The sequence below is a fragment of the Rattus norvegicus genome, chromosome 13 (assembly GCF_021556685.1).
Source record: "Rattus norvegicus strain SHRSP/BbbUtx chromosome 13, alternate assembly SHRSP_T2T, whole genome shotgun sequence".
Lineage (NCBI taxonomy): Eukaryota > Metazoa > Chordata > Mammalia > Rodentia > Muridae > Rattus > Rattus norvegicus.
Window position 1 is genome coordinate 23,157,655 of NC_141546.1, and position 17,859 is coordinate 23,175,513.

The 17,859-nt window shown below is 46.1% G+C and overlaps 1 protein-coding gene across 2 annotated transcripts in view; it reads right to left on the bottom strand.

Annotated features, from left to right (window-relative positions):
• The window catches only part of Kdsr (3-ketodihydrosphingosine reductase), a 32,014-nt gene extending 15,575 nt beyond the window's left edge, over nucleotides 1-16,439 (bottom strand). Inside the window, 6 exon segments of one of the 2 annotated variants that reach the window (NM_001108342.1) lie at nucleotides 1,699-1,890; nucleotides 6,457-6,552; nucleotides 6,720-6,785; nucleotides 10,027-10,083; nucleotides 11,935-12,024; nucleotides 16,259-16,439. In NM_001108342.1, the coding sequence (NP_001101812.1) occupies nucleotides 1,699-1,890; nucleotides 6,457-6,552; nucleotides 6,720-6,785; nucleotides 10,027-10,083; nucleotides 11,935-12,024; nucleotides 16,259-16,366 (609 nt within the window). In that variant the 5' untranslated portion in view covers nucleotides 16,367-16,439. 2 annotated transcript variants of the gene reach the window in all.
• Between the last annotated feature and the right edge of the window lie 1,420 nt (nucleotides 16,440-17,859).

Sequence of the window (17,859 nt, forward strand, 5' to 3'; positions counted from 1 at the left end):
AGAAAAAAGAAAGGGGTTGGGGATTTAGCTCAGTGGTAGAGCGCTTGCCTAGCAAGTGCAAGGCCCTGAGTTCGATCCTCAGCTCTGGGAAAAAAAAATCAAATCCAAAATACCCACATAGCATTCGAGTATATACTGTGCCCACATTTTCAGAGTTTATTTTCAGAGTTTGTCGCAGGGAACAGGGTGGTAACTAGAAAGACTTAAAAAGTTAATTAAAACAAAAAGTTTACCTAAAGCATTAAGCATTTAAGCAACTATGTTGATTTTATTCATGAAAAACTGATCAAATTATCTACATTTCAAAAAATAATTATTTGTTTATAAGGGAATCTTGGTTTGAGGCAAATTTTGCTACAAAAGCCTCAATTATCTTCTCCAAATAAAATGGCAGTCTTTTAGATGGTGTGTTTTTGTTTATTTAGGTAACAATGCTTCTAGTGCACAGGAGTGAAGGAGACTTAGTCTCCAGCAAGCAGCATGAAGACTGCTCTTGCCATCAAGAAGTTCAGGGATTCTGTTGCAGCCACTGGGTCCCTGCTCCCTCTGAAATGAAAAGCAGTCACCCACAGATACACTTTGCCATCAGTTTGTGAATCTTATTGTCAGACCACGGGAAAGGCCTTAATGGGCATCTATTTTTATCTCTCAAACTCTGCACCTGCATAGATTCTAAGACTAAAACCCAAGCCAGATAAAGCAGCTGCCAGGTGCCCTTGCTAACTTCCGCCCACATCCTCTGCTGCGAAGGATGATGGGGCTTGCAGTCACAGGCCTAAGGCTTGTTAGTACCTGTCACCAAGTGACGATGTGCATCTAAGTAACTCACTGAATTCACTAAAAGTTCAATTTCCCTTTCCAGAAAGTAGCATGCAGAAGCTTCTGCACACATTTCACACATACAGACATGTACACACACCAACGTGGGTATCTGCAAAGAGTCCTTGAGAGTAACTGCAAAAGAATCACCAGGCTCTTCTCTTGCAGTTTCACAGCCACGCATGCCCTATTAACCCAGCACGTGTGTGCAGAGGTCTAAACCCAATGTTGAGTTTTTCTTGATGATCCTCTATCTTGTTCTTTGAGGTAGGCCTCTCTCAATTGGACTCAGACTGAGAGGACTTGTTAGCCACGGTGCTCTGGGTATCCTGTCTTCACCTGCTGAGCTCAGAATGACAGGCAGACTGCTAACCAACCCAACATACATGCGAATGCTGGAGAGCCAAACCCTAGTACCCAACCTGGACAAGAAGCATTTCCCCCAGAGTCACCTCCAGATCTTTAAGAAAGTTGTCTATGTAATGATACCTCTGCTCACTCAAGCAGAAGCAGACCAACGCCAGGAAGGGATTTCAAGTACTCTATACAGCAGACAATCCCTCCACCCTCACAGTCATTTTGCCTCCTCCTGTGTATAAATTTCATAAGATAAAAGTATAGAACGCAGGGGTTGGGGATTTAGCTCAGTGGTAGAGCGCTTGCCTACCAAGCGCAAGGCCCTGGGTTCGGTCCCCAGCTCCGAAAGAAAAAAAAAAAAGAGTATAGAACGCAGAACTCACAACTGAGTTAGGTTTTCTTTGTTGTTTTTGCAGATATCAGCTTCCTAAGCCTTTGGCAAAGAAGCTAGGAGAGGACACCGCCCGCCCCCAGCCCCCAGCGCTGATTCAGAAGACACACAGACGTAGATGCACCCTTTACCTCCATTTGCAGAGCTTCTGCCAATCCTCTTATGGCAAACTTGGATGAAGAGTAGGCGGTGAAGCCAAACAGCCCCAGCTGTCCTGCCTGAGAGGACACAAACACGATCCTGCCCACCCGGCGCTCCTTCATGGTGGTGATTACCGCCCTGCTGGGGTACACGCTGCCCAGGTAATTTATGCTCATTAATTTCTGCAAGGAACAAAGAGGCCACATGAGGTGGGAACAAGGGCAAGAGCCTAAGCCCTGCTCTAGGGGGTTTGTCTCTGCCCAGGACTAATTTATTTAAGAGAGGCAGACCTACGGTGGTTTGAATGTGAATAGCCCAGAGGCATATCTATTTGTAGGTTTCATTTCTACTTGATTAACAGTTTGGAAGGATTAGGTGGGGTGGCCTTGTTGGAGGAGGTGTGCCGCTGGAGAGTGTGCTCTGAAGTTTCAAAAGTCCACAGCAGGCCCAGTGTCTGTTCATGTTCTGTCTGTCTGTCTGTCTCCTCCCTTCCTCCTTTCCTCCCTCTCTCCCTCTCCTGCCTGTGGACCAGGATGTAAAGCTCTTAGCTACTGCTCTAGCCTCTGAACCTGTAAGCCAGTCCCAATTCAATGCTTTCCTTTGTAAGAGCTGCTTTGGTCACGGTGTCTCTTCACAGCAATAGAATAGCAATTAAAACAAAGCCCAGGACTGGGAGCTTGGCTGAATATTGTACGGGGAACTGAACAAATGCTGCAGATACTAGGACACTCAGGGCCTAAGCTCTAGAGACTAGTTTGACGAGAGTTCTCATAGTGACAGCAGCTCCATCTTTGATACACATGGTAGAATGAGGGCTGGGCGCAAGACTCAGTCAGGAAAGTACTCTGTGTGCAAGTGCATGGGGCAAGGCTCAGTTAGGAAAGTCTCTGTGTGCAACTGCATGGCGCAAGACTCAGTCAGGAAAGTACTCTGTGTGCAACTGCATGGGGCAAGGCTCAGTCAGGAAAGTCTCTGTGTGCAAGTGCATGGGGCAAGGCTCAGTTAGGAAAGTACTCTGTGTGTAAGTGCATGGGGCAAGGCTCAGTCAGGAAAGTCTCTGTGTGCAAGTGCATGGGGCAAGGCTCAGTTAGGAAAGTACTCTGTGTGCAACTGCATGGGGCAAGGCTCAGTTAGGAAAGTACTCTGTGTGCAAGTGCATGGCGCAAGACTCAGTCAGGAAAGTACTCTGTGTGCAACTGCATGGGGCAAGGCTCAGTCAGGAAAGTCTCTGTGTGCAAGTGCATGGGGCAAGGCTCAGTTAGGAAAGTACTCTGTGTGTAAGTGCATGGGGCAAGGCTCAGTCAGGAAAGTCTCTGTGTGCAAGTGCATGGGGCAAGGCTCAGTTAGGAAAGTACTCTGTGTGCAACTGCATGGGGCAAGGCTCAGTTAGGAAAGTACTCTGTGTGCAACTGTATGGGGCAAGGCTCAGTTAGGAAAGTACTCTGTGTGCAACTGCATGGGGCAAGGCTCAGTCAGGAAAGTCTCTGTGTGCAAGTGCATGGGGCAAGGCTCAGTTAGGAAAGTACTCTGTGTGCAACTGCATGGCGCAAGACTCAGTCAGGAAAGTACTCTGTGTGCAAGTGCATGGGGCAAGGCTCAGTTAGGAAAGTCTCTGTGTGCAAGTGCATGGGGCAAGGCTCAGTCAGGAAAGTACTCTGTGTGCAACTGTATGGGGCAAGGCTCAGTCAGGAAAGTCTCTGTGTGCAAGTGCATGGGGCAAGGCTCAGTCAGGAAAGTCTCTGTGTGCAAGTGCATGGGGCAAGGCTCAGTCAGGAAAGTCTCTGTGTGCAAGTGCATGGGGCAAGGCTCAGTTAGGAAAGTACTCTGTGTGCAAGTGCATGGGGCAAGGCTCAGTTAGGAAAGTACTCTGTGTGCAAGTGCATGGGGCAAGGCTCAGTTAGGAAAGTACTCTGTGTGCAACTGCATGGGGCAAGGCTCAGTTAGGAAAGTACTCTGTGTGTAAGTGCATGGGGCAAGGCTCAGTTAGGAAAGTACTCTGTGTGCAAGTGCATGGGGCAAGGCTCAGTTAGGAAAGTACTCTGTGTGCAAGTACATGGGGCAAGGCTCAGTCAGGAAAGTACTCTGTGTGCAAGTGCATGGGTTTGCGTCTGGATCCCCAGCACCCACACAAAGGTCTGCCCGGCATCAGGGCACACAGCTCTAACGCAAGCACTGGGAGCAAGAAGGCAGGAACAAGCAGACCCCAGCGGCTTACTGGGCAGTTTCAGCCAGTGGGGCCAAAATAGTGACCTCTAGGTTTAGTGAGAGATTCTGCCTCAAAAATAGCTGTGGGGGAGAGACAGACAGACAGACAGACAGACAGACAGACAGACAGACAGACAGACCAACATTAACCAGTGCCTCCACCATACACAAATGGTCAAAAAAGTACACTGCATATTGTATATAATGTTGTATAATGAATTTTTATATGCATAGGTTTTTGCACCATGTGTGTGCAGTGCCCACAGAGGTCAGAACGAGGCCTTCTGAACTGGAATTAAAGAGAGTTGTACGATGCTGGCAACTAAACCTGGGTCCTCTGCCAGAGTGGCTAATGCACCTAACCCCTAAGCCATCCTTCTAGGTCCCTGTAGGTGACACTTCTTGAAAGGCAGTTTTAGGAGAAAGCTTCTGAATACTTCTGACACTGTGGGTTCCCGGCTAAACAAGGATTACACAGAGAACATGGTACAGTTAACAGGACAGCTACGCCTTCATGCCACCCCCTACTCCAGATCTCACGAGACGAGCCTGGCCATTTCCTCAGCAGGAAATAGGGTTAATCTTGGCATTACCTCAGGATGCTTCAGGATTACGAAGGAAAAGCAAGCCAGGTACAAGCACAGATCTGTCTGTACTGCACAGTAAGAACTCGGTACACACTGGCTAGTCCACCATGAGGGAAAGCACCCGTAGAGACACTCCTAGCCGCTCGTCCCAGAACTCTTAAACCTATGCTCAACCTGAGAACCTTTCACACCGAAAGCCTTACCCTTGTCACCCGGCACAGCTACAAAGCCCAGTCGAGGCCACGCACACAAACCACCATGGCAGTGTGGCAGAGTATTAAGAAACTTCAAGAAACAAGAACTGAAAACACAGGAGTGAGGGAAAAAATTTATGCTCTGAGTTTTTAAAAAGTAGAAGGCAGGATATGTGCAGATAGTAATTCTCACCACGTTATTTTGCAAAAGCAAAGAAAAACTGAAAATACTGATCATGTTTGGAAGCCAGGATTCCTGGTTTTTTTTTTTTTCTCTCTCTAGAATGTTTTAATATCACTGTCTTGTTTTAACCTTTAAAACTTATTTTTATTATGTGCGTATGAGTGTCTTACATGCACATATGTGTGTGCCTGGCAGGCACTGGATCTTTTGGTACTAGAATTACAGTGTGACCTCTCAGAGTGTTGGGAAATGAACCTTAGTCCTCTGCAAGAGCAACGGACAGTTAGCCACTAAGCCATCTCTCCAGTCCCTCATGACATTGTTCTAGTAGTAAGAATCCCCAAGAAGTATCTAAGAAAGAACAAAAGGCCATGTTTACCTCAGCTCTTTTTAGAGAACTCACTAAAGCACCAGTAAGGAGGACATTTATTTGTCTGCCTGTCTTAGAGATAGAGTCTTAATATTGTAGTACATGATGGCCTGAAATTCACTTTATAGCTCAGGGTGGCCTCAAACTCATCCTTATTCTCCTGCCTCAGTTTCCCAAGAGCTGAGATTCTGGGCATGAGCCACTAGTCCAGCTAAGAGCCCCAAGAGAAGAAAATAGAAATGAAAGGAAAAGCAACACTAGTTTGAAAGCTGGAGAACAAACAACAAGTTGTGACACACTTGGCAAGACACAGAAACTTGAGTGTTGACTGGGGACTGGGAAACTAAACGACAGGATTGTGCAGCACAACCCTGAAGAGCTCAAACGACACCTAGGGCTTCTGGGATGGGCTGGGTAGGCAAGAACAATCCAAATATTCAGGGATGATAAACAGACAAACACATTGCAGTCTGCCCACACAACGGGACTATTACCAACCCAGAAACGTAAAGCACTGGTGTACACTTCAACATGAGGGAACTTTTAGGGCATTCACCATGTGAAAAACAGCCAGACACAGGAGGGCAGGCGTCATACAGTTCTATGATTCGGCAAGACAGACCCAGATTAGCAGTAGCCAGCAGCTAGAATAAGGGTTTGGGGTAATGAGAGAAACTGACTAAAGTACATTCTTTTGGAGAGATGAAAGTGTTTTGGAATTAGATGTCACACAACATCACAATATGCTAAGCACCTCTGAATTACTCCATGTAAACAAACAGTTCTGCCAGGTGTGGTGACACTAAGCGTGGTGACAGAGACCTGTGACCCTAGTGCTTAGGAAGAAAGGTGGGCCAGTGCGGCATACACAGTGACAGGGTGTCCCAAACTCAGACACTCAGGTCCCAGCATTCTGCCTTTTACCACGCTCTGATTCTCCTGCAGGCCTCGCATCTCTGCGTGTATGGCGTTGACTGCAGCCTGTGAGAAGATGGTTCTGACAGCAGTTTAACTTCAGAGTCGAGCTCTCCAAACTCCCCCCCACCCCCCAGGAAAGAGGACACTGAAAGCAAGACTGTGGCATTGCCAAGCACAACGTCCACTTCCTCAGGGCTGAAGTAAGGCAGTAGCTGAGTTTTTGACTTGGCGGGCTGGTTTTAAAATATAGAAATCACCTTGAATGGCAGTGAACAAACATTGTTACTCACCTCAAAACTACTAACTTCAAGTTCTTCAAACTTTCCTGACTTAGAGGTGCCTGCACAGTTGACCAGCATGTCCACAGGACCCAGCTTCTCCTGTGCCTGGAGGAATATTCCAGAACATTACATCAGAGAATGGAAGATCCATTGTCCAGAATGACGAGGTCAATAAAGTTCACTGACCCACCCAACCTACAGAGAAGATTTGCCAACTCCTGGGAAGAACCAACCAAAGTCAGTCAGTGAACTGAAATCACCTGGCCTCTTACCTGCTTTATGACATTCTCTACTTGGTTATAGTCTTGGGACACATCAACTGAGATACACAGCACCACCTGTTCAGAAGAAGAAAAAGGGGGGAACGGGATCAGGACCTGCAAGACAGCTCCCAGGTGAGTCAGGTGAGGGTGCTCGGCACCAAGCCTGGTGACCTGGAACTTACATGGTGAAAGGACAGAATGACATCTTCAGATTGTTCTAACCACACACACATACACACACACACACACACACACACACACACACAGACAGAGAGAGAGAGAGAGAGAGAGAGAGAGAGAGAGAGCTCTAGAGCGCCCCTTTTTTATGTTTTGAGACAGTCTTGTTACAGAGCCTAAGCCGGTCTTGAACTTTAGAATAACTTAGGCTCACAGCTACCCTCTTGTTCCTTCTTCCAAATACTGAGATAACTAAGATTGCAAGTATACACCAAAATGCTGGGCTATCAAAACTCTTTGTAAAGGTATTAAAAATAAAATAAAACCAACTCTTTCTAATAATGAAGACCAATTTATCCTTGCAGACCTACAAAGTGTTTCACTTCTGACCCCAGGATTGGAGACTGAGATGCACATTTTACATACCACAGACCTGGCCTCCGGGTTCTCCCAGCATCCCTCAGTTTCTACCCGGCATACCCTGGCCCCTGACCCTGAACTTTCCAGTCCAGGAGCTGGGCTCCCTTCCCCAGAGGCTCCTCTCCTCTTCCCTCTCTGTGTGTGCTTCCCTTTCTTTTTCTCTTTCCCTGCCCTACCTGCCCTCCCTTTCCCCATGGCAACTTCCCCGGCCTCAGTCCTTGGGGCCAGTGAACTCGCCCACCTGAGAGCAGCTTCCCAATAAACCTGCCTTTAATACACTCTAATCTGACTTAAATGGGCTCATTTCACGGGCAGCCAAGAAACAGCCTGTCACAAAGCAGTATGCCTACATGGGCTTGTGGCAAGGGATATGGTGGAAAGTCTGCTTCTAAAATTTGTATTCCCAAAGCCAACGTCTTCAAGGCATTATTGGAAGGTGGTGAAACCTTTAAAAAGTAGGGCATAAGAAAAAGAATTTAGGCTACTGAGGTGTGCCCTGGAGGACACAGAAGATCCTGAGGGAAGTTCTCCACCCCCTAGCCCCATTTCCCAGCCAGTAAGAGTGGAACGAGACCCAAGGCAGCAGAGTCACTTTTGAGCATGTGCACAAAGAAAACTGCCAAGACAGCAGCAACAACAAACACAAAAATATGGGAGCAAATAAATAGCTATTAGTGACAGTACAGGTAAGTTAAAGGAGTTTATATATACAACTACATGCTACATATCAATAATAAATTTAAGTGAACATGGGTATAATGATGTATGCCTGTTGCAAATACTGTTAACAGGCTGAGACGGGACAAACACTGGAGTCCCTAGGGTTGGCCTGATGCTGCTGTATTCTAATGCTAATACTAATTCCTCAAGACCTGGTTGCCCCAGAGAAGAAAGACTCAACACACAGACCAAGTGATGCTCTGTGACCCTGCCCTCAGGTTATTTCTGATTGGTAAATAAAGATGCCCACAGCCAAGAGCTGGGCAGAAGAGACTTGAGCAGGTTTAGGGTTCCAGGGCTTGGGGGTTGGGAGAGAACCTCCAGTGGGGAGAGGAAGAGAAGAGAAAGACACTGTGGGTTAGGAGTGAGGGAAACAGCTATGAGGCTGGGCCAATTGGAGCTAAGAGCAGCCCAGATGAAACACAGTCAGCATTAACTTGGGGTTAGCCATAGGAAAGTGGATTGTAATAGCACAGAGGGCAGAGCTCTTGTGTGGTTTAAGGCTTATTGTAAATAATAAGTTGTGTGTCTTTTATCTGGGAAGTGAATGATCAAAGGCAGGATAGAAACTCTAGATTGAATTAAAACTTTATACAACAGTCCTAGGATTTGAGTCTAGCTGGACAGCACAGCCATAGAAAGAATCTCTAAACAAACAAACAAACAAACAAACAAACAAACAGAAAGAAAGGACCACATGAGCTGAATAGCAACACAGATGAATTTTAAAATTAACATAGAATGAAGAAATAAAGTTACAGAATACTGCATAAAAAAATGTCCACCAGTCCATCAAGTTACAAAGGTTATCAGTGCTTGGCTAGGGCTAGGAGAGGAAGGACAAGAGTAGGGTGTGGCTACTAATGGCAGCCTGGAGACTTCAGTGTTGGGAAGATTTCCAAATTGATTGTGGTTATGGTTGCACAACTTTGTAAAAACTCAGGAAGTGGGTATCTTAAACAGACCCACTCTGTGTGCAAGGTCTCATTACGGCAGCTTAGGGACATAAGGATAATGCCAGAGCTTGAACAGATAAGACACAGAACCCAGAAATTTTTACGCACGCATGCACGCACATGTGCACGTACACACGTGCTACCTAGGGGCTGAGATGACTAGTTAGTTGGCAAGGTGCTAGCAGGAAGCCCTGTGCTTAGATCCCCAGCACCCACCCATGCAATCTCTGTGCTGAGGTTATAGAGACAACAGAGGGGGGCTGCTCACCAGCAAGTCAGGCTGAATTCATGAGCTCCAGGCTCACCAAAGGAGTCTATTTCAAAAAAATAAGATGGGGAGAAATCACAGAACACACCCAACATGGACCTGTGGCTTCTCAAGTGTGTGCACGAATGTGCATGCGTATCGGTACAGTTGTACACACGAATGCTTGCATATACTCATACAAAACACTATTTAGGGGCACACACACTACCCTAGATGGTAAAATTTCAAAGAAGAGCAAAGAATGAATGAACAACATCTGAGTCAGTTTTAAGGTGGCCTCTAGGAAGAAGAGGCTGGCATTGGGCCCAAAGGCTGGAGAAAGGGGGTCAGAAACTCATTTAAATTCCATTTCTTTAGATTAGATGATGGGTCTGTAGGAGTTAACCTGTCAGTGAGCTGTACACTGAAATATACATTACATTGTATATATCATTTTAGTTCCCCAAATCATACAACATCTTTTCAAATGTCCTTTCCACTTAAGTAGTTGTGTAGCTTGTTGTTTTGTTTTGAAGTAATTGAAACGAAACCCTTTTCTCATCCACCACTGCTTGGCTATTTTTTTAGGTATATATGAGTCCGTACCTTCTGGTTTCTGACTGGCCTGCATCCTACTCATGTCAAATAACTTCATCTTTTAAAAAGCAGCCTAAAATATATCTTAACTGGGAAAATGATAAATGCCTTCAGTGGTCTAGTCGCAGTGGAAGTGACCTCCTTCCTCCCCTTTAAACAACTGTGTCAATCAGGAAAGAAAACGCAGGCCCCACATTACCTGTTTGTCGTTAATGGAGTACTTTTCAATCTCTTTCTTCGCCTGCAGTAGCTTGTCCTAGAAGCAATACAGAAATAATTACGTCTGTCTGCATTTGTTAAAAGGAAAAGAAAACACAGCATCTGAACAGACACTGCATTCTATAAAACAGAACCGTAGGCTTGAGGAAGAAAGCGGCAAAATATATGAAGTTACAGGTAAGTCACAGAAGGGGTTCAGTCCGTTGCAGAGAGATGGAAGAAAAAGAAACCAAGCTCATATCTCTTAGCCACATTCACGCTTACAAGCGAGCAGCGTGTCAACATTTTCATTCCCATAGTTAGCAGTGACACAGAGTAACACACAGCGACAAAATGCTCTGGAAAGCTAAAGGTATGCGGCCGATTCCACACCAGGAGGTCTTTATGAGATGTTATCAGCACTTAACTCTCTTCCATATAACCTCAAGTAAAACTGAATCACTTCTTACAAAGTACTAGATAGTCTACATCTGGCTACTTTCAAAATTACTCCTCAGACTTGCAAAGCTACTCAGATAATTGCGAAGTTTTCCCACGTCCTCCATTTTGTTTCGCTTATTCATAAAAACGGATCTGTGTTTACAGAACCTTAATTTTTCATGAATTTAAAGAAAAGAGAACTGTAGAAGAACCAAGGAGAAGGTGCCAGCACGCCTGAAGTGCTGGGTTCAATCCCCAGAAAGGCTAAAACCAAGCCTGAAGGAACGCAGGCATCTGGCAAGGACATCCTCTGCTACAGAGTTCCAGGTTAGCTCATGATACTCCAGACCTTGTCTCATAGAGGGGTGGGGGTGGGCCGGCAGGTATCTTCAAAGGACAAGTAGAATTTACAAACACGAATACCCATGACAAAACAGTGCATTGCTATTGAATGATGGGGAATGAATTCAGACTTTGCCAATAAAAAACTGCAATAAAAAGTTACGTGAGAAACTAAAATCGACTTCAGGCCAGCAAACTCTCTCTATATTCATTCCAACATGGCCCTGCGTGAGTTCCCACCCTCACTCACTGTCAAATTCTAGCCCTGCTAAAACCTCAAAAGTGGCCTTTTCCTAAATCTGTGCTTCTGTTTGTGTAGGGTGACTAGGTGTGTACGTCCAAGCCATAATTTCTTTTAAAAACTATTTTCTTGTTGTTTAAAGAACTGATGGTTATTTTAGCCTAACGCTGGGTGATTATTTTTATGTATTTTCTCCACAGATCCTTAACAGCCTTTTCCCCTAAACCCCTTTCAAGGAATCACTCTCATTTTCTTTCTCGTCCCTCTCCCTGAATACAGGGTCTCACATAGACCAGGCTAGACTATTAGCTGTGTAGCTAAGGATGGTCTTGAACTTCTGATCCTTCTGCCTCAAACTTTGTAGCGCTAGGTTTCTCCTGCACCTTTCTTGAGTACTGTGTGGATTTGATTCATTCACCCTGGGTAAGTGCTGAACCCACGGAGCACACCCAAAGCCTCTCTTCTTTCATTTTGTTGCTCAACAGAATGTCTGCTCCATGGCAAGCAAGGCTGACTTTTTGACCATGAAGCCAGAGTCTCTGCCCCAGACCCCAAAGAGAAACAAAGGTGTCTTCAGTCACTGCTTTATGCTCTGAAAGCAATTTTGGCAAGACTGTAGACCCCAATACAAAGAAAAACAGACCCCCGATTGCTTAAACACAGGAAAAACTACTTTGCTACACACACTGGAAGGGATGAAACTCTCCTGGGGCATGGGGACTCCGCCAAAGATGCGTATCAAGTCATTAGCAAAATACAGAGGAAAATGACAGATATGACGCCTAGTTCCAACATGGCCGTGAGCGCCAAGACAGGTGTCTTGGACTTCCTGCATTAGTACTTCCTGAATTAGTCCGTTAGTCATGAGGAGTCGAGAATGCTTACCTCATTCCGTGCAACCAGAGTTATAAACGCTCCCTGTTTGTAGCACTCAATAGCAATGCACTTCCCGATGCCACTGGAACCTCCTGTGACCTACAGAGAGACCAGTGAGACCGATTCTTAGCGCTGGCAACGTCTCCTCCTCTCCTCCGTACAAAGTCTATTTGAGCTATTTGTGCTGGGAGTGGCAGGGGTGTAGTTCAGGGCAGCCACCTGCCTAGGTGAGGTCCCAGGTTGATCTCTAGTACTACAAAGGACTATGACATAATTATGAGTTTTAAAAATACATCAGGAGCATGTCCACAGGGGATCAGGAGGTCAAGGTTGAAGCCATTCAACCTCACGGACAGTTTCACGGTACTGGCTAGGACTACATGGGGCTCTGCCTCAGAAACAAAACAGAACAAAACAAAATGTCTGTAAGAACCACAACCTCCTCTTAGCAGATTTGTCACTTGGAATGCAGTGAAAGGATCAAAGATTACACTCTCAGCAGGGCCTTACAGCCTTGACCATTTTTTGTCTTATTTTGTTTTGTTTTTAGTGCCGAGCTATAAACTTCATCTAAAATCATTTCAGGTCACCAAAGGGAACGCGCCCTACAATTCTAGGAAGAAATAATACATTAGTGCTGCAGATTATAAACACAAACGAATCTCATTTCCTTCCAGCTCATTTACATAAGACTAGGTCTACGTAAAAACATGTTAGAGAGTCAAGGAGGTAGATCAGCGGTAGAACTCTCATACCCAGCACAGGCAAGGCCTTGGCCTTGATCTTAATGTGTGTGTGTGGGGGGGGGGGGTGCAGAGGGGAGGGGAGGGAGGGAGGGGAGATATGCTGCCAATGTTGAAAATTAAAAGGCTTGACAATACTGTATTTAAAGAGCTCCATCCAGGGGTTGGGATTTAGCTCAGTGGTAGAGCGCTTGCCTAGCAAGCACAAGGCCCTGGGTTCCGTCCTCAGCTCCGGAAAAAAAAAAAAAAAAAAAAAAAAAAAAAGAGCTCCATCCAGGCCAGACATAGCAGTGGTGACACACACCTTAATATCAGACCTCTGGAGGCAGAGGCAGGCACATCTGTCTGAATTTACACCATTCTGATCTACACAGTAAATTCAAAGCCGGCATAGTGAGACCCTGTATCAGAAGCAAACACAAATCTCTTCTGTCAAAACCTAGCCATGTTCCGGTCAGACGTTTGGTTTCCTTTGACTATTTTATTACGCTAAAACCATGAAAGAACATCTCCTACACTGATGTTCACATCGCCAGGAAGCCCTCCAAGCACAGATATGTTTCTCTGTGTACTTGAGAATACCTCACTTCCCTTTAGTCTCACCTTGGTTCTGATGGAGAGATGCACCAGGTCGACCGTTAATCAAATGTCTACTGAGGATTGTTACAAAAGCACACCTGTCGCCTTGACTAAATGTAGTCTCCGAGGCTCCTGATACCAGGATAGCTTATGGGCTGTTTTGGTTTATGAACTTTCACTCTTCACAGTTCTCGGCAGGGCCTCTAAAAAATTTCTGTCTTAGGCTGTTTAGCCTCCCTGTAACACACATCACCCCACAGCAGTTCTTCCAAGTCTTGAGAGCCTTTCCTGAACACATCAGTCATTCCTCCCGGCTGGTCACCATGTAGCCTGCACGCGATTTAGATATATCTTGGCCCCCTGGCTGAACTCACAGTTCCTATGGACAAACACCAAGCCAGCCCGTCTCCCTCATCACACAATACGGGGTCTGCACAAGCAGGTACTAAAGAAATACTTTCCTTAGTTTGCAGAATATTGTCTAATGCCATTTCCATGAAAAAACCAACAAACCAAAACAACATCAAAGCTTACAAATAAACGTCTCCCTATTTATTCTTCAGTAAACTGATGGAATTAGAAATGAGGTTGCCAAGACATCTTTTATGCTCTGATGTATTTATTATGTAAACAAAAGCCAGAAGTTTCAGAAAAGGAAATAGTGTCACTTTCTCACCACAGGAGTAAGACCTAGTTTTTGGATCAAGGTGCATTAAAAATGATCTGGCCAAAGCAGCTAATTCTTGAGTGGCATATAAGAATACGGTTAGGCTCATTCTGAAATATGTTCCTCTGGATGCTATTAGAACTGTCACAGGGCTGTTCACAATGGCTGAGAAAATGTTAAATGTATACTATTACCAAACGGTGGGTACAGAAGATAACCATTTAGTTTCTCTTCCTTTCTCACTCCTTGTGATACGGCAAATACCGTTTAAATGACACTGTCTCTTTAACCACAGCACACAGCTCCTAAGGGCACAGGCAGCTTCCCTGCTGCTAGAAGCACTACTCTCAGTCATCCAAAAGGGGGAAACACTGAAACAGCATCCAGTGGTGAGAAGACCAGCACAGCTTCCTTCGCTGCTGTGATCAGACACAGGGCACCAGCAGATGGGAACTGCTCTAAAAACGAGGCAGAAAATATCACGAGTTGTTCATGCTGACAGAGTTAGGGTTGAGCTCACTCTCCTGATCCCAGATCTCAACTAAATCACATTTTACTCTTCTTTGAATATTAAAAAAAGACAGATAGTGACGCCCTATGAATAAGTCATGGCATGTTGTTTATATTGGTATACATATATGCATAGAGCTAATTATTTTTTATTGTATGAAAGAAGGATGACGGGAGGGCTGGGAAGTGAGCCTGCTGACTGTATTATGTAAACTTCCCAAGGAATCAATAAAAATAATATGTTGGAAAAAAGGAAGTGTCTACTGAAACAGCCCTCACCTCCCGGGTGAGAGTGACAAGGGCTGGGGACACAAGAACGAGTGTCAAGGCTAGCTGTGAGTACCTTGTAAATGTTGAATCAGTTTTCCTTCTGACTTTGGCTCTCCTCCCTTGGGCCACTACTCTACCCAAGCACGAGTTTATTTAGCCTTGTGTGTATGTAGGTGCACCTGTTTAGAGGTCAACAGGCAGTGTTTGACATTTCGGTCACCCTGTGCCTTCATTCTTGAACAAGGCTTTTCTCCCTAAACCCGAAGCTCACTCCCGTGTCTAGGCAAGCTGACCCGTGAGCTCCAGGGATCCCCAGGTCTTGGCCCCAGTGTTGTGGCTCTCTGGCCCTAACTCTGGACAGGACGCATGGCAAGCACTTTACCAACTGAGCCATTCCCCCAGCCCCTAAATCCAACCCTTTCAGCCACGATTTTTAAGAGAAGTTCCCTTGTGGATGTAAAACTTTAAAAACTTGGCATGATTGTAAAGTTTGGCCTTTTCTTTCTAATAATTCTTTCCACATCATGCTTAGCGGCAGCCTGGAATAGACCAGTAATTTTACAAAAGACAAATGAATGGAAACGCATGTTGTCATCCACAAACCCTTATCTGGGATGAAGCACACTAAGATAAATAACGACCCTATCCTGAAACAACTGAGTGGGAACTCACTTGGATGAACTCACAGAAGTCATCTAAGGGCACCAGGAGATGCATGCTGCCGGTCTAGATACTAGCTGTCCTTAGACACAACTCCTTGCCTCCGGTTTTGAGGTCTATACAGGACACCGATGAGAAATGCCGGGGTTGAAGCTGAACTGTGGGGTGGAGGCATAATCAAGCCTGCACGTTAGGAACGCGCAAGCTGCCGGACATTAACAAACCAAACCACTCATAATTCCTTCCATCTTAAGTCACAAACCAAGCTGGTTAGCTCATCCTTCCGACGCCAGGAAGAGTAAAGGATTGCAGTTGAGCAGTACCAGCAGAGCCTGGGCTGAGTTCAGAGACAAGCCTGCTGGCCCAACCTGCCAGGTCACCCCTCAGGTATATATATATATCACTTCCTAGAACCCTGTGGTGGCTCTTTGTCTCTGCACTTGACACCCTACAGTCTCAGCAGCCTGGACCAGCCAGCGAGGCCCGGACCCTTCCTTGCTTTGGGCTCCTTAGGATTCCCTGGCTGTGGCTGCTCCCATCCGGGTTTGCGCCCTCATCCTGCTAGTCACCGACTGTCGTGTCCTTGGTAAAGTTTCTCAGTCTCTCTATTGACTCATTGGGAAAACTGAAGATCCAAACAGTCACAGACAAGGATGCTCCGGGGATCAGCGAGCAGCACAGAACCCCAGAGCCCTGGAAACTCGGCTGGTGCCTTCCCCGTGGCACTGCCCTATACCCCGGCGCCCCGGAAGGCGGGTTCCTGAGGTCGGACAGGGCAAGGTAGTGCCGGGGCGAAGGGAGCAGGTAACCCGCCCCACTCAACCGTCCTTTTCCGGGACCGTGGCTTCGGTGGCCCAAGCCGGCCAAGCAGCCCCGGCAAGCTCAGCAACAGGAGGCCACTCACCACTACGTGCGCGCCGGGCAGCGCGAGGGGCTTGGGGCTGATGAGCGGGGACACCATGTAGAGGAGTAGCACGAAGGCCACGAGGCCGGCGGCGGCCAGCAGCAACATCTCTCTGCCCGAGCGTCTACTGGGAGATCACATGCACCAGCAGCCGGGAGTGTTTGGGTTTGCGGGAGAGGGCAGGACCGCGGCGAGGGGAAGAGGAGGAGCCAGGGCGGGGCGGCCTCCGCCGTCTGACTTGCTTTCGGGCCCGCCCCCATTCTGCATCTGGCTGCGGCTGCGCAGGCTGTGTGTGCGTAGGCTCCGGGTACCCCGCCTCCCTTGGGCCCGCCAGCCTACGTCTTGGGAGGCTTGCAAACGGTGGCTTTTGGAACAATGGATTTTGTTCTGTGGTGAAGTCCTGGGATTTCACTCTGAAATCACAGGTTCCAGTTCGTGTATTTCTGGTACACTCAGAAAATGCTCCCTTTCGCTTTGCGCCTTGACTTCGATTTCTGATAATTAAACTTCGCTGAAAACAGTATACATCCTTGCCAAGGCAGATGCAAGCCGGGGGGAGGGCGGGGGTGTGAAGCCGCCGTTGCGGAGATTTAATTCTAACATCTTAAAGTAGTTTTAGTTTAGTGTCTAAACTATCGCCACAATCTTTTGTTGCCCTCCACAGCAATCCTGTAGTCATTAGCAGTCATAGATCCTTTTCTCTTCTTTTTTTCTCCATCTTTACTAAATTGGGTATTTCTTATTTACATTTCAATTGTTATTACCTTTTCCGGTTTCCAGGCCAACATCCCCCTAAACCTTTCCCCTCCCCTTCTATATAGGTGTTCCCTTCCCTATCCTTCCCCCATTACTGGCCTCCCCCCAGCAATCCCGTTCACTGGGAGTTCAGTCTTGGCAGGACCAAGGGCTTCCCCTTCCACTGGTGCCCTTACTAGGCTATTCATTGCTACCTATGAGGTTGGAGCCCAGGGTCAGTCCATGTAGATCCTTTTCTCTTAAACGGTGCACAGTTATGAGCAATCACAAAGCTGTCTCTGGACTTGTCTATTCATACAGAGTTCTAATAACATGTCCTCTGCAGTGCCTAACTTTTTTTTCTTTTTTTTTTGTTTTTTCTTTTTTTTTATTTTTTATTTTTCTTGTCTTTAACTTAGCATACTGTTTTTAAGATTCTTCTATAGTGTACCTATCAGTAATTTCTTTTTATTGAAGACCCTAATGTAGGCTAGATCATTTTTTCACTCATCACTTTTTGATCAAAACAGTAACAAAAGCAAAACAAACAAACAAACAAACAAAAAAAAAAAACCCAAACAAACCAAAAAAACAATGACACTGGGTCAAAAAGGAAGGACTTTAGCTAGCAAGCCTGAAGAAAGTGCTGGATCCCTCCAGACTCACATGGCAAGCTGTCCTCTGACCTCCACTAGTATGTCCTGGTGTTCACTAACACCATCACACTCACTGAATTAATTTATCCTAAGGTCATATATGGCCAGCCTCCTTTAAACAAAGACACCCCTATCAAACCTCCCCAAAGCAAATAAAAAACTTACTTCCTGTATAAGGGTGAATTCTGGCTAAGTTGCTAACATCTAGCC